Source organism: Myxocyprinus asiaticus, chromosome 9, assembly GCF_019703515.2.
Source record: "Myxocyprinus asiaticus isolate MX2 ecotype Aquarium Trade chromosome 9, UBuf_Myxa_2, whole genome shotgun sequence".
NCBI classification, from domain to species: domain Eukaryota; kingdom Metazoa; phylum Chordata; class Actinopteri; order Cypriniformes; family Catostomidae; genus Myxocyprinus; species Myxocyprinus asiaticus.
The window spans coordinates 14,353,377-14,368,466 of record NC_059352.1 but is presented as its reverse complement, the minus strand read 5'-3'; the positions used below and the strand labels follow the sequence as shown (position 1 = coordinate 14,368,466).

The 15,090-nt window shown below is 36.9% G+C and overlaps 1 protein-coding gene across 1 annotated transcript; it reads right to left on the bottom strand.

The window, feature by feature from the left end:
• Positions 1–2,171: 2,171 nt before the first annotated feature.
• On the bottom strand, positions 2,172–7,648 carry LOC127446560 (probable G-protein coupled receptor). Its single transcript, XM_051707572.1, has 2 exons — positions 7,236–7,648; positions 2,172–5,677 (listed from the first exon to the last, which is right to left on the bottom strand). Exon 2 carries the CDS (start codon positions 5,585–5,587, stop codon positions 4,301–4,303), a length of 1,287 nt encoding a protein of 428 aa, XP_051563532.1. The 5' UTR covers positions 5,588–5,677; positions 7,236–7,648; the 3' UTR covers positions 2,172–4,300.
• Positions 7,649–15,090: the final 7,442 nt, after the last annotated feature.

The following is a 15,090-nucleotide window of genomic DNA, read 5'->3' as shown; positions in this document are numbered from 1 at the left end:
CAAACACATAGGGAGCCCCTAAACCTAACCATTAGTGAAACTGATGCCCCCTTTTGGAGTTGGCACAACCCCCTTTCGGAGAAACCCCACCCCTTTCTGGAGTAACTCTGCCCTCTTTGAGATTCCGCCCCCATTTGGAGATCTCTGGCCTGCTTGTTCATACAACTGGAGTGCTGAATGCCCCCTATTGCATCCTGGTAGTACATCGAGCTTGAACTGCTCCACAAGTACTGTGGGAACATTCCTTATTACAGAATTTATGCACAGGTCGGGGGCATGATTAATTGCGTAAATTTTTTTAACGTGTTCTTTTTCATATAATTAATCAAACTCAATTAACATGTTAATTCGACCATATCAAGCTCTAATTTTAACATCAACTTTTTTTTACATCACTACAATGAAAAGTAGAGCAGACAGTCATGGGATCATGTGGATTCCCATGGTGAACTGATGGCAAAAAGACAATCACATTGCAATCATGACACAAAACTCTCTGTACCATTCATTGATATAATAAACTCGCATCCCACAAGCTTAAGTGGATTTCAGTGTCCGGATTCAGAGCGCCGTGTTCCAACACTCACAGCTGTTGCTGGAGAGGCAGGTGCCACCACACACTGATCACGGTACCCTGCCCAGCCCTCCCTGTGAAAGAATCCTGGCACCGCCCCTGTTGCTGCCGTTATGGAGCACTGGCTGACTGACAGTGAGATTTCCCATTAGGCAAACATTCCAGATTTGCCCCACCCAAAAACCTGTTTTGATCCAACAGCTTAAAACCAAATTCAATCCAAACTACTTAGCTGTTACGTGGCACATGCAGTCCATCAAATGTTAGTCCTTTGTAATCATAGCATAACAAATTATTTAAAAAAACAACTGGACAAGGCTTTTTATAAGTTAAAGAGGTCATATCATGAGGAATCAAATTTTCTTTGATCTTTTGAGAAGAGTTTGATGTACTAAAAGTGTTTGATAAAAAAAAAGTTTTGTAGCTTTCAGAACTTAAAACTTCCTACCGGTCCAAAAATACATATATTTTTTTATTTCGGTTTTAACGATTTCTGTGTTTTACTTCATTACAAAGATTTCAGAGACTTTGACATAATCCTCAGAACTATGGTCAGAATGTCACCAGAGCAACATTTTGGTGGTGCACAAAATTAGCTAAAGTGACGTTTCCCATACGATACTGCCCTGTGTAAGCGCAACAAAGAAATGTTTCACATGTGATGAAGACATTTACAAAAAAAAAGTCCTAAAGGCACAGCAGCATAAAATAGCTCAGTTGATTTAAAGGGACACAGAGAAGGTAAAAAACTTTTTTAAGCTGGTCGTCATCTCATTATTTATTGTGTTGTTTTTGGAGGGGGTGGATTTTGTTGCTGATCAGCTGAATATGATTTCCTCCCTCTTTAATCATTTTCCATAACCTTTAATCTTCACCTTAACAAGTCTAAATCCTTTCAGATTCTATTTTTGCCTGGCCTTGTTTTGATCATGACAGGGACACTCAAGTTTATGAATCCCTAATCATGCTACACGTACCTGCCTCTCTCTCTCTCTCTCTCTCTCTCTCTCTCTCTCTGGCCCTCCCCCTCTCTTTCTGACTCTTTCTCTCTCTCTCTCTCTCTCTCTCTCCTCATGCATGGTTTGTTGTTTCATTGTTTGAAGTGACAGACCAGGTCACTCTTTATTGAATCACTGATGAGAAAGACCTGCTTTGAACTAGAGACTAATACGCAGCAGGGATACATCATGCTGGCTTCTTAGTAAGCACTATGTTGACATTTTTCTTTAGTAATCCTCTCTTTTCTTACTGAATGGTGGAAATCATGTGGAAACCATGAATATCTCCCTCTCTCATAATGCAACCAACAGATACAGTTCTGTATCATTTCATGGCTGTAGCCAGAAAAAAAGATCATGTAATCTAAATTTAATGATCAAGTGAATGTTACAAAACCTGTCAAATTAAACCTATTCTTAAACCCATTAAGATTTTTTGAGTGAGAAATTATTTTCACACCAATTTAGCACATTTCCTTTCACAAAAAAAAAAAAAATAATTACTGCAATATGAGAAAATATTATTTAATTAAAATAATTTCAGCTAATTATAATTTATAACATTTATTTAATTTATTAAAAATATTATTTCTCAATTTTTAATTATTTTTATTTTGTGGTGAAATGTGACCTGGACATGTTATAAAAAGATTCACCCAATACATTTGTTGGTGTGCTATATTTGTACACCCAGTTCCACCACAGCACCACAGTCATTTACACGCTCCAGAAAAGGACCCGATAATGTGTACTAACTAATGCATGAAATATTCTACCCATGTTACATAATTAATACAAAAAAAGCTAGTCTTCATTATAGACTGGTAAAAAGGTCATTGTTGCTATTCGCTAAGATCAAAAAAGCCAAGGAATTTTTCCCTCTGTTTGTTAAAACTGTACACAAAAAGGGAAAAGACCATAAAACCACACCATGTTATCTCAATGTGAATACTTGCATTGCATGATAATGATATGTAGAGTACTGCTGCCAAAGCCTAGGAGAATTTTTTTTTTTTTTTTTAATTTGTTGAAAACTTACAGAACACCTCAAACTGTAAGTAATTTCTTCTTACGATTGTCATAGAAATGAGTTTAGGAATTGGAATATATCGTAGTTTTACTTACAGGAAGAAATGGCAATCTGCTAGGACAATGCTCAAAGGCACCTTGTTGCTATGCAAGTCCCTGTTTCATCACATTTCCATGGTTACAAGGAAACATGGAATTAGCAACGAACATCAGAGCCCCCTTAGTTACATGGAGAAGATTTTTGCTGTCAGCATACTGAATCAGGCCCGATGATGTAACTCATGGAATGGTGTGAGATCCTGATGAGAAACATTAACTTCTTAATCTACAATAAAACAATCTTTAAGTTATCATTAAACCACATTTTCAAATGTTAAGACTTCAATAATAGTAATTACTGAATATGCATGAGTGGTGATGATTATGAAATGAGTAATCACTGAGATCACTGAGAGTAAATATTAATTATGATCAATGTTTTATCAAGTGGCAATAAATGAATATATAATGAAAGGTAAAAATATTGATAAGATATTTAACCTTATCTTGAGTAATTGCTGTTGTCACTGATGCATTGGGAACTATAACAACAAATTATGGGTACATAGATTACAAAAGCAGACACTGCATAGTCCAAAGAGCAGTTAGATCTGATTTTTAGTTTTGTAATAGAGTGCAACAGTCGGGTTCCGGAAGTAAAAATCCCATCCATTTTTTTCTAAAGGCAAATTTTTTTTTACGATAAAATATAAACCTTTAAAGACAGCCCTATCATGAGCTTTGAGGTTGTAAATCAATGGTATATGCTTCCGTTGAAGCCATCAGTCCAAGCTATTTCAACTTCAGAAAAAAAATGTAATACCAGAATTCCTGGTGAAGAACTACACTACCCATGATGCTAAAGAGAAATGCTCCACCAATCAGAGAATCATGGCCAAAAAGTACGGCAAACAAGCTCTGCAGTGACGGCCTATTCGTAATTACTCCATTTGCACTTAATCGAATATAGTGGGATTGTAGTTCATGCCCTCATGAAAGACATTAAGTACACAGTTTTGTACATTTTTCTTTATGTCCGATTTTCAAATACTTTCAAATTCTCAATTTGCTTCCAATCAAAGTTTATAATGGTGTGATTCACTTCGGAGCTGGCTGGTTTGTTACTTGGCTTAGAACTCTTTTATGAAGGATTTTAAGAACACCTATGGAAGAAATACATGGGAAAAATACTTCCAGAACCAAGACGGCTGAAAAAGTAGGCGGGCACTGTTGTGCTCTATTGCATGATACATTCTACTGGCTTTGTATGGGAAGTTATAAGTTTTAACATTGCATGAATTTGATGTTTCAATTTCCCTTCCAAAAATTGAGAGTTCATGGCAAATTTGACGCAAATTCACCACTGATCATTTTCACATGCAAATGAGCTTTGTGGCAAACTTACAACAAATTGCCCATTGTTGCCAAAGGTTTGCTGCAGGTTCACCACTACCAGTTAAGAGCTGCAAATTTCAGACAAACATTTGCGGCGAATCACAAACTCATTTGCATGTGAAAATAATGAGTGGCAAAGTTTGCGGCTAGTTTGCCAAAACACTAGAATTTTTTGTAAGGGTTGGGATTAGATTCATGCACATAATAGTCTTCTAATTAAAACCACAAAACATTTTTCACACAGTAGTGACATGTTTGCTTATGTTTATTCTTCAGGGATCTGGCCAGGTAACCTGGCACCCTGGTCCACAGTGTTCCTCGGGCTGGAATTGCCACAACTAGGTCTTGTGGTCTCAGCTGTGCTGCTGGTCCTCTGCAGGAACTGCAGGAAGTTCTCCTGGATGGAACCTTCATGACTGGAGGCACGAAGTTCTACAGGTCTACTGGCGCAACATTTTCTTAGTTTTATGAGTTCCTCTCGGATCTGTCTGTTCAGAAGACCATAGAAAAATGGATTCACTGCAAACGAGGAGTATGCTAGCCAAGTGACAGCCTCTTCAATGTCTCCTGGGCTCTGAAGTGGTGTAGTGATGGACATGTGAAGGTGGAAACTGAAATATGGAAGCCAGCATATGAGAAACTGGCCCACAATGACAACCAGGGTGATAGCCGCCTTTCCACCCCCAAAGACCCTCTCTGGAGACAATCTCTGGGGAAGGCTTCGGGTGGTGGTTATCATAGTGGTCTGACTGTTGATAGAATCTGAGCGACTCTTGGCTTGGTTGTCTGTCCAGGTCGGCATTTGAACGTGCTGACGGGCAGCCGTTCGTGCAACTTTGTACACATTGCAATATACAGCGAAGATCACAACGGCAGGGACCAAGAAAAAAAACACACTAAAGAGAATAGCAAAAACTTTCCTGAGGCGACTGTGGCTCCAGTGTAAAGAGCAATGGGCTGCAGCAATGGAGCTCTGGTTCCCATATGCTGGCCAACCAAGAAGTGTAACCAAAGCCATCAGAACTGATTTCACCCAAATGAAGACCATAACAGCAAGTGCAAGGTTTAGAGTCATCTTTACTTCATAGCGCATAGGGTGAACAATGTAGTAGTAGCGCTCTATACTAATTGCAGTCACAGTAAGAATAGAGGCACATATGAGGAACACATTTAGAAAGATGTAGACCTGGCACTCCAGAACTGTAAATGCCACAGTGCTGAAGAATGGGGAACTTGACACTATCCCAAGAGGCATCAACAATATAGCACAAAGCAAGTCAACTGCACAAAGATGACACACAAAAACATATTTCTTCATATGAGGGGCTCGGGCAATGGCCACCATAACTCCACTGTTGCCCAATAAGGCTGCAAGGTTAAGGGTTACCATGCAAAATAGCCCAACAAGATCCTTTATCTGGGATTCCGAGTGGATGACCTCCTTCAAGCTGGGAGGGGTAGGCTTGGTTGTACTCCACTGGTCAGACGTGTCATGTGGAGTCGTGTGATTTGTCAGGAGACCGAGCATCAGACCTGGTATGGCTTTCTCCATACTTCACAGTTTAGAGATGGAACTAGGCTTCTCCATGTTTAAATGTTGTTCTCTTTTCGGGTTTTCAGCTGGTTTGTTATGAAATCCAGTCTAAGAAGAAATTAAAGGATTTATTAATACTGTATTTCCAGTGATTTCACACATAATGGATGGACAAACAGACATTTTATAATTTTTTTTTAGAAATAACATTAGGTAACATACTGGAAGTGTAGACTATAAAGCACTAAAAAATAAAAAGTCATGTTCTTACTGCATATCTCATTTTCTAGTAAAAATACCTAAACAGATATTCAGATTTGTTTTTAGAGAATGTACATTATATTAGTATATTTTGTGTATTGAAATCTGGAAGATCTGACAAAATACACTTGTTTTTAAAATAAATGCAGTGTTGCTTGTCATGTAAAATGTCTTATTCTAAAGGAACAAAACAAAAAATAAGAATATTTATCAAATTCATGAGTTTCCAGATATTAAATATGTAAATAAATGTAAGTGTAATAAGTGAAAGTAAATGTTAAACTAAGTTGATTACTGTTTGTCAGCAACTGTAAATTGAAATTATGTACATTTAATAAATAAATAAATGAAATATTATAAGTTAAAGCTGTTGCTCTCTAGAGTATCTGAAATCAAACAAAAATAAATAACTGAACCATTTTGTGACAAAAAAAAAAGTTTTAAAATTGCACAAAAAAAAAAAAAAAAAAGTAATGCTGTATATTGCAAATCACAGTCCATAAGATGATGATAATTTCTTCTCAATAATTATAAGTTTATTCTGCCATTAAGATGGCCATAAAGAGGAAAGGTGCTTGATTTAAATCCGTAATAATTAGTTATGTAATGTAAATTAATAACACCTCCATCACTCTGTTAAACTGATAGAGAGAAATCCCCACCATATCAAAATAAACATTTACTGACGGAACAACACGGGGTGTTCTTACATGTTTACACAATTCCCTTTGTGCAAAAAAAATACAAAAATTAAATAAAATAAAATTCCTTCTTGGTTGAATCTGAAATTTTTTTTTTTTTTAAATCTCTAAATGAAAAGTAATTACAAAGTAAGTACATTTGCCTTTCTGTGTGTTCTTTAAAATGTTGATCACCTTTGTAAGGTGCCTGGAAACACATTGTCGATTTCCTTTCACTTGAAAGGAGCCTATAGACGTATTTTACTAGGACTCTTTATATGCTAACGAGGGCAGAACAACACCCTGTCCTTCCTTGCTGGCAACTGACAGATTGCTTTCACCCAACAGGAGCATAATATGTTTTTGCACAAAAGAGGTTGTTGATTTTCAATGGGATCAATGAAGTTGGAGAACAACATGACTTGTTATTGTTGTTTTTTTGTCGGTGGGAATCAAGTATGAGTCATACCTGATTGTGTGCCGTGGCCTCCCCACAACAACCACCTACGCCCTGACCTTTCCCTTCCCCCCATCCAGAGGGTCTAAAGCTGTGACATCAAGGCACCTCACATGAACTTTATCTCACTTTGCAGGAAATTCGAACAATTTTTACACTGAATTAAAATGTCAACTTTTGATTTGCTGTTCTAAAACAATGCCACATGTTGCACTGACACACATCTTTCACAATTGGCTATAAAGGCAGACAATGTGATTTTTCTTACCTGTCAACTACTGGACCTTCTTTGCTTTTTTTGATGATTCTCCAATCAGATTTAGGATGAGAACCTCTGGACATGTTTTTACAAACATATTAACTTTCCCCTTTAAGGCTTTTTATTCACCTACAAACAAGCACAGCATCCTGGTATTTACACATCAGAAAGTGAAGCGAAATGCCATAGGAAGAAAATGTTCAACACTCAGCATATCAGGTGACTTGAATGGAGAACAACCAAAGGAGATCATGGTGCCTCAAAAGTGTTATCATACAGAATGCATTATTGCTGGCTCCAAGGAGCAAAGTTCATGCAGGTGTTCCTTTTCCATCCGAAAAAAATCCAGGTGAAGTGAAAGGGTTATGGTCCACCTGCTCTTCCAGTTGTCAGCAGTGTTGATCAGTATTCACACCACTCAAGCCTCTGTCCATCAGGATGCTTTCTCACTCTGTGTCCTGTGCTGTGGAGGGCTGTGACTGTCACACATTGTATCCCTGTGATTTTTTTCTTCCTCTTTCAAACAGACACAAACTCCTCTGTCCTCCAGAGCTGAAGTCATCCCCTGGGTCCTACTGCACACTAATAATCAAGAGGATGTTTTAATGATCCATTGTAGCATGGTTACAAATCTAACTCTTTTATTTACTGATGTGGGTTCACAGTTGGAATTACACATTTGTCAACATGCTGACATTCATTGCTGTGCAATTGCTGACATTCATTGCTGTGCAATTATAGATACACAAAAATATACATGTATCAACATAGTATTAAATATAACCTTCAGGAACCCAATTAATTAACTTTTTTTTTTTTTTTTTTTTCTCTATACAGTACATGTGACAGTTTTATGTTATATTGGATCTTAAAGACATCCTGGGCTTTTCAGAGACATAAAATATTTGATCATGAAAACTTATCACAACAAAGTACATTTTATTAATGGAGGTAGGTAAGAGCAGTAGGTATATGCTTTTGTAATTATCATTTGTATTTGATTGATTTTCAAATTGGTCCTTGTAAATGAACAAGAATTTTTTTTTTGAGAAAACTTGAGTAGAGTATGAATTTCTTGGACTATAAAGTCATCTGTGAGGGACATTGAGACTTACTGGATTTTATTTAATATGACACAGAGTAAAAACAATATTCCTTTGAAATATGAGGTATTTAAATGCAGCTTTGCAAAGTTATTACTATCATTATTATAATATATCTTGCATGACAAGTTGCCCCAAAATCATGCTAATACACACTTAATGAGCACTTTATTAGGAACACCTATACATCTATTTGTTCATGCGATTAAATACAGTCAGCCAATTGTGTGGCAGCAGTGCAATGCATAAAATCATTCAGATATGGGTCAGGAGCTTCAGTTAATGTTCATATCAACCATCAGAATTGGGGGAAAAAAATGTGATTTCGACCATGGCAGGATTGTTGGTGACAGATGGTCTGGTTTGAGTATTGCTGTAACTTCTGATCTCCTGGGATTTTCATGCACAACAGTATCTAGAGTTTACTCAGAATGGTGGCAAAAAAAAACAAACAAAAAAAAAAAGACATCCAGTGGGTGGCAGTTCTGCGGATGGAAATGCCTTGTTGATGAGAGAGGTCAACAGAGAATGGCCAGACTGGTTCAAGCATACAGAAATGCTATGGTAATTCAGATAACCAATCTGTACAATTGTAGTGAGCAGAAAAACATCTCAGAATGCACAACACGTCGAACCTTGAGGCAAGACCACATCGGGCACTTTATTTGGACCATAGTGTTCCTAATAAAGTGCTCAGTGAGTGTATATTGAACACTATATTACATCTGAAAATGTCCTTGTTAACAAATTGCGTAATACATGAAAGAAAATATTGTGCCAAAATAATGAAAAACACTGTTTAATTAACTGACTATTAAATGCAGGCAATGTTAATTCATATATTTAGAAGTGAGCATGAAAAATACAAAATATATAATCTTTTATAAACAACAGCATTTTTATTCAGTTATTTAGAGCATATGTGGTAACGTTTTACAATAATGTTCCATTTGTTAACATTAGTTAAAGGTGCTATATGTAATATTTTTACTGTCTGAAATCATAAAATGACCATAATATGTCATTAGAGAATTAGGAAACATGCTAAGTTGAAATACTGGCTTCTCCGATAACAATGCTACAGCCAGTATATTCTACTTTGAAGTTTCCATTCCAGGCCGGAATTTCTGTTTATGTTTTGGCCTGTGTGATCCCGCCCACTGCCCACTCACCAATAGTATTTCGACACCGCCAGGTTGCCAGATTTTTAAAACATTGAGTTCTGGAAAATAATATTTTCTAAATAATTATTAAATTATTAAAAAAGAACTAAACGGGTGTGTTCAACAGCACATTATCAAATTGGCATATTTTTTCTGTGGTATCAAAATTGGTATTGAGAACTGTGAAATTTCACTGTTATCGGTACCGACTACTGAAATTTTGGTACCGTAACAACACTAACTGAATTACTAGCTGTTAACGAATACAACTTTTGATTTTAAAATTGTATTAGTATGTGTTGAAACAAACATTAACCAAGATTGGTATATGCTGTAAAAGTATTGTTCGTTGTTAGTTCATGTTAACTAATGTTGTTAACTTATGTTAACAAATAGAACCTTATTGTAAAGTGTTACTGTTATAGAAAAAGTAAGCTGCATCTATATATATATATATATATATATATATATATATATATACATATTACACTTACATTGGTGGCCAAAAGTTTGGAATAATGTAAAGATTTTGCTGTTTCGGAAGGAAATTGGTACTTTAATTCACCAAAGTGGCATTCAGCTGATCACAATGTATAGTCAGGACATTACTGATGTAAAAAAACAGCACCATCACTATTTGAAAAAAGTCATTTTTGATCAAATCTAGACAGGCTCCATTTCCAGCAGCCATCACTCCAACACACCTTATCCTTGAATAATCATGCTAAATTGCTAATTTGGTACTAGAAAATCAGTTGCCATTATATCAAACACAGTTGAAAGCTATTTGGTTTGTTAAATGAAGCTTAACATTGTCTTTGTTTTTGTTTTTAAGTTGCCAAAGTATGCAATAGACTGGCATGTCTTAAGGTCAATATTAGGTCAAAAATGGCAAAAAAGAAACAGCTTTCTCTAGAAACTTGTCAGTCAATCATTGTTTTGAGGAATGAAGGCTATACAATACTTGAAATTGCCAAAAAACTGAAGATTTCATACAAAGGTGTACACTACAGTCTTCAAAGACAAAGGACAACTGGCTCTAACAAGGACAGAAAGAGATGTGGAAGGCCAGATGTGCAGCTAAACAAGAGGGAAAGTACGTCAGAGTCTCTAGTTTGAGAAATAGTCACCTCACATGTCCTCAGCTGACAGCTTCATTGAATTCTACCTGCTCAACACCAGTTTCATGTACAACAGTAAAGAGAAGACTCAGGGGTGCAGGCCTTATGGGAAGAATTGCAAAGAAAAAGCTAGAGCTAGAAAAGGTTAGAGTGGGCAAAGAAACACAGACTTTGGACAACAGATAATTGGAAAAGAGTGTTATGGAGCTTAAAAGCATTGAGCTTTTGTGGGATCAGCTAGACCGTAATCTGCGTGAGAAGTGTCTGACAAGACAGCCACATCTATGGCAAGTGCTACAGGAAGCGTGGGGTGAAATGTCACCTGAGTATCTGGATAAACTGACAGCTAGAATGCCAAGGATCTGCAAAACTGTCATTGCTGCACATGGAGGATTTTTTGATGAGAACTCTTTAAGTAGTTTAAGAAGTTCTGAATTTTTTTTTTTTCAATTGTAATAGTAATTTTTCATGTTATTAATGTCCTGACTATACATTGTGATCAGTTGAATGCCACTGGTGAATAAAAGTTCCAATTTCTTTCCATAAGAGCAAATCTGTACATTATTTCAAACTTTTGGCCGCCAGTGTGTGTGTGTGTGTGTATATATATATATATAATGTATTTATTTTTTTTTGGCAAAAAAAATTAAAATAAATGGTGTCGTATGTAATATAATGCAATGTAACAAACAACGCTGCGCCAAACACAAGTCCAAGTTTCAAACATATTTAAATTCAAATGTTCAGGAGCATAGACCCAAAAATATGCAAAAGTGCAAAGTGAAAAAAATCTGCACAAAAACTCACATCAATTAATTTCTACAGAAGCCCCAACAAATTTTATAACAAAAAATTCAGAGCAACAGTTGTCCATCTTACCTTCCAGAGTTTTTTTTGCAGTGCTCACAGGTGAAATGTGGTGCCCAGGGTTTGTCTTGATCCCCAACAGGCATGCCGAAATATGCCTTGTAGTCCTCACACATCTTAGCAGATGCTTCCACGGAGTACTTTTTCACTCTTGTCTTGATGAACTAATTGGCCAGACATAGCAAAATGCGTCTGCCTGATGCTTGCAGCCTCTTGATGCCTTTACAGAAAAATGCGGATATGTATCCACTTAGGCAGCTGGAACTAAACTGAACTGGTGGGCTTAAAGGCCCCTGTATTTATACTACTATTTATATTACTGGAAAGTTCTAGAAAGTTCTAGAAGTTACTCCAAGTTTACTCAGCACAGAATATATCTGGAATGTTCTTGGAAATAGGTAAATTTCAAAATATCACTGCCCTGGTCGCAAAAGCAAAGTTTGTGGGGAATAATAGCCATTTTCTATACTTTTGAGGCATAAACTATTAGGAAATAACACTTAATACCCACGAACCTAAATAAATAAATAAATAATTGTTACACAGAGTAATCTAAGTTGTTCGGCAACACTCTCCTCGAACTGTTGCTCCGCCAGTTGTTGACTGAAAACAGAAAATCCGCTCTAGCGCCACTTGCGGCAACTCAGAGAATGCAGCGCGTACTTGCGTTGGGTTATGAATTGAGCGCTGACACATTTTACTACGCAAGGACGCGTGGAATCGAGCTTGCGTAGCAAGGTGCGTCAGCGGTCGCGTACTTGCGTGAAGAATGTTTGGGCCTTAATGATTCGCCTCACTAAAATGACGTGCAATGGGAGATTTCTGGTCATTTCTTCTTATCACGCTCATGCGTATTCTAATCTGTCTGTTTGTTTTGCCAACATACTGTTTATTGCAAGGACATGATAGCAAATAAACAACATTTTCTGAAGCACATGTAACAAATTGTTTGATGTTATATGTTCGGCCTGTTGTCGAACTTTTAAAAGAGGAAGTTCTCCTACGTGCATTCTTTCATGCAGCGCAGCGAAGACAAGGGGCAAAAACAATATCTTTACTTAAACGACCATCCATCCAACGACCAGAACATAAAGCACAACATACGTGATCGCTCAACAGTATATGCCAATGTTTTTTTTTTAAATTATTATTTATATCTTAATTTCATGACTGTAAGCCGAATACGTAGTAGTGCATACAGTGGCGGCCTTAAGCATCTGGGGGCCCGTTTCAAGTGCTAATGTGGGGCCCTACCCCTCCCCCCATAAAAAAACATAAAAGAGAGAGAGAGAGAGAGAAAAAGCAAAGATTCAAGTTGGTTTTCAACAGTAAAAACCCTTAATTGGTAAACGTGGTTACCATAAAATATACGGTACAAAATTGTAATAGCCTATATTTAAAAAGACAATACATGAAAAATTTTTGTAAAAACTAAATATTTTAGATTTAAAAAGTCTGATTTTCCCATATAATTAATGGTAAAATTTATATCATGTTTAACAAGAGAGTACATACAGTAAATTATTGTTAAAAATACAGTTAAAAACAACAATCAGGTCTTCCCAGAATTCCCTGCATGACCTATTACATTTGATTATATTTTATGGGAATAGTTATGTTTCTTCTTATTTTTAATATCAGTTATGAACTTTGGGGTGTTCTGTGTTATATTTGATGTAGTTTAGTTAATGTTTATTGTCTTATTTTAACTTCACGTGTTACCCTGATGGTGTTAAGTGTTTGAGTGACACTGAGCACTGTCTCTACATGGTTATTGGTCACTGCTCTTGGAAGGGCCACTATTGATGAATTTATGTCATCATGTGCTCTTTTGTAATTACTATGGAGATTAACAATACATTATAAAGTAAAAAGCAGATTTTTACAGTTTCAGAAGGTTAATATAAAGTTTATCATTTAATATTGTAAATGATGATAATGCACCGTAAAATATACAGGAATTAAAACTGCATTCTGTAAAGCCTGAAACATGGTTACCGTATTTTTGACAGTGAATTTCTGGCAACCACAGCTGCCAGTTTTTTTTTTTTACAGTGTATGGTATATTTTCAGACTTCACCTTAAATGCATTACGTGCACTTTCAGCATCAACAGCTCAGCATAGAAATAATCCAAACAATTCCCTTAATTAAAAACTGAAACAATGTCATTATTTTTGCTTTGGAATAAGGAGAAGCCTTGCCCTGAATAGCACTGTGTTATGTATCAGCTGACATAAAAACAGCTTAAACAATTCCATCATATTAAATTAACAACATCAACAATAACATATTTTGCTTGGGAATTAAAGTGTCTGAAACTACTGGTAGTTTACAATGAATTCGTGAGAGTGCTTCGTGCTCTTTCAGCACCATGGACAGCCCATTACAGGCCTGGAGAGCGAAAAGAAGAGGGAGAGACAGGGGGAGCAAGCCAAATGGGAGAGAGAAATTACGATTGCGGGAATCCAGTCAGCTGCCACGGCCACAATATAGCTATATATATATATATATATATATATATATATATATATATATATACAGGTGCATCTCAATACATTAGAATGTCGTGGAAAAGTTCATTTATTTCAGTAATTCAACTCAAATTGTGAAACTCGTGTATTAAATAAATTCAATGCACACAGACTGAAGTAGTTTAAGTCTTTGGTTCTTTTAATTGTGATGATTTTGGCTCACATTTAACAAAAACCCACCAATTCACTCTCTCAGAAAATTAGAATATGGTGACATGCCAATCAGCTAATCAACTCAAAACACCTGCAAAGGTTTCCTGAGCCTTCAAAATGGTCTCTCAGTTTGGTTCACTAGGCTACACAATCATGGGGAAGACTGCTGATCTGACAGTTGTCCAGAAGATAATCATTGACACCCTTCACAAGGAGGGTAAGCCACAAACATTCATTGCCAAAGAAGCTGGCTGTTCACAGAGTGCTGTATCCAAGCATGTTAACAGAAAGTTGAGTGGAAGGGAAAAGTGTGGAAGAAAAAGATGCACAACCAACCGAGAGAACCGCAGCCTTATGAGGATTGTCAAGCAAAATCGATTCAAGAATTTGGGTGAACTTCACAAGGAATGGACTGAGGCTGGGGTTAAGGCATCAACCACACACAGACGTGTCAAGGAATTTGGCTACAGTTGTTGTATTCCTCTTGTTAAGCCACTCCTGAACCACAGACAACGTCAGAGGCGTCTTACCTGGGCTAAGGAGAAGAAGAACTGGACTGTTGCCCAGTGGTCCAAAGTCCTCTTTTCAGATGAGAGCAAGTTTTGTATTTCATTTGGAAACCAAGGTCCTAGAGTCTGGAGGAAGGGTGGAGAAGCTCATAGCCCAAGCTGCTTGAAGTCCAGTGTTAAGTTTCCACAGTCTGTGATGATTTGGGGTGCAATGTCATCTGCTGGTGTTGGTCCATTGTGTCTTTTGAAAACCAAAGTCACTGCACCCGTTTACCAAGAAATTTTGGAGCACTTCATGCTTCCTTCTGCTGACCAGCTTTTTAAAGATGCTGATTTCATTTTCCAGCAGGATTTGGCACCTGCCCACACTGCCAAAAGCACCAAAAGTTGGTTAAATGACCATGGTGTTGGTGTG

What these genes read in the sequence shown, in the direction of transcription:
- LOC127446560 (XM_051707572.1), bottom strand. Translation starts at nt 5,587, where the DNA reads ATGGAGAAAGCCATACCAGGTCTGATGCTCGGTCTCCTGACAAATCAC.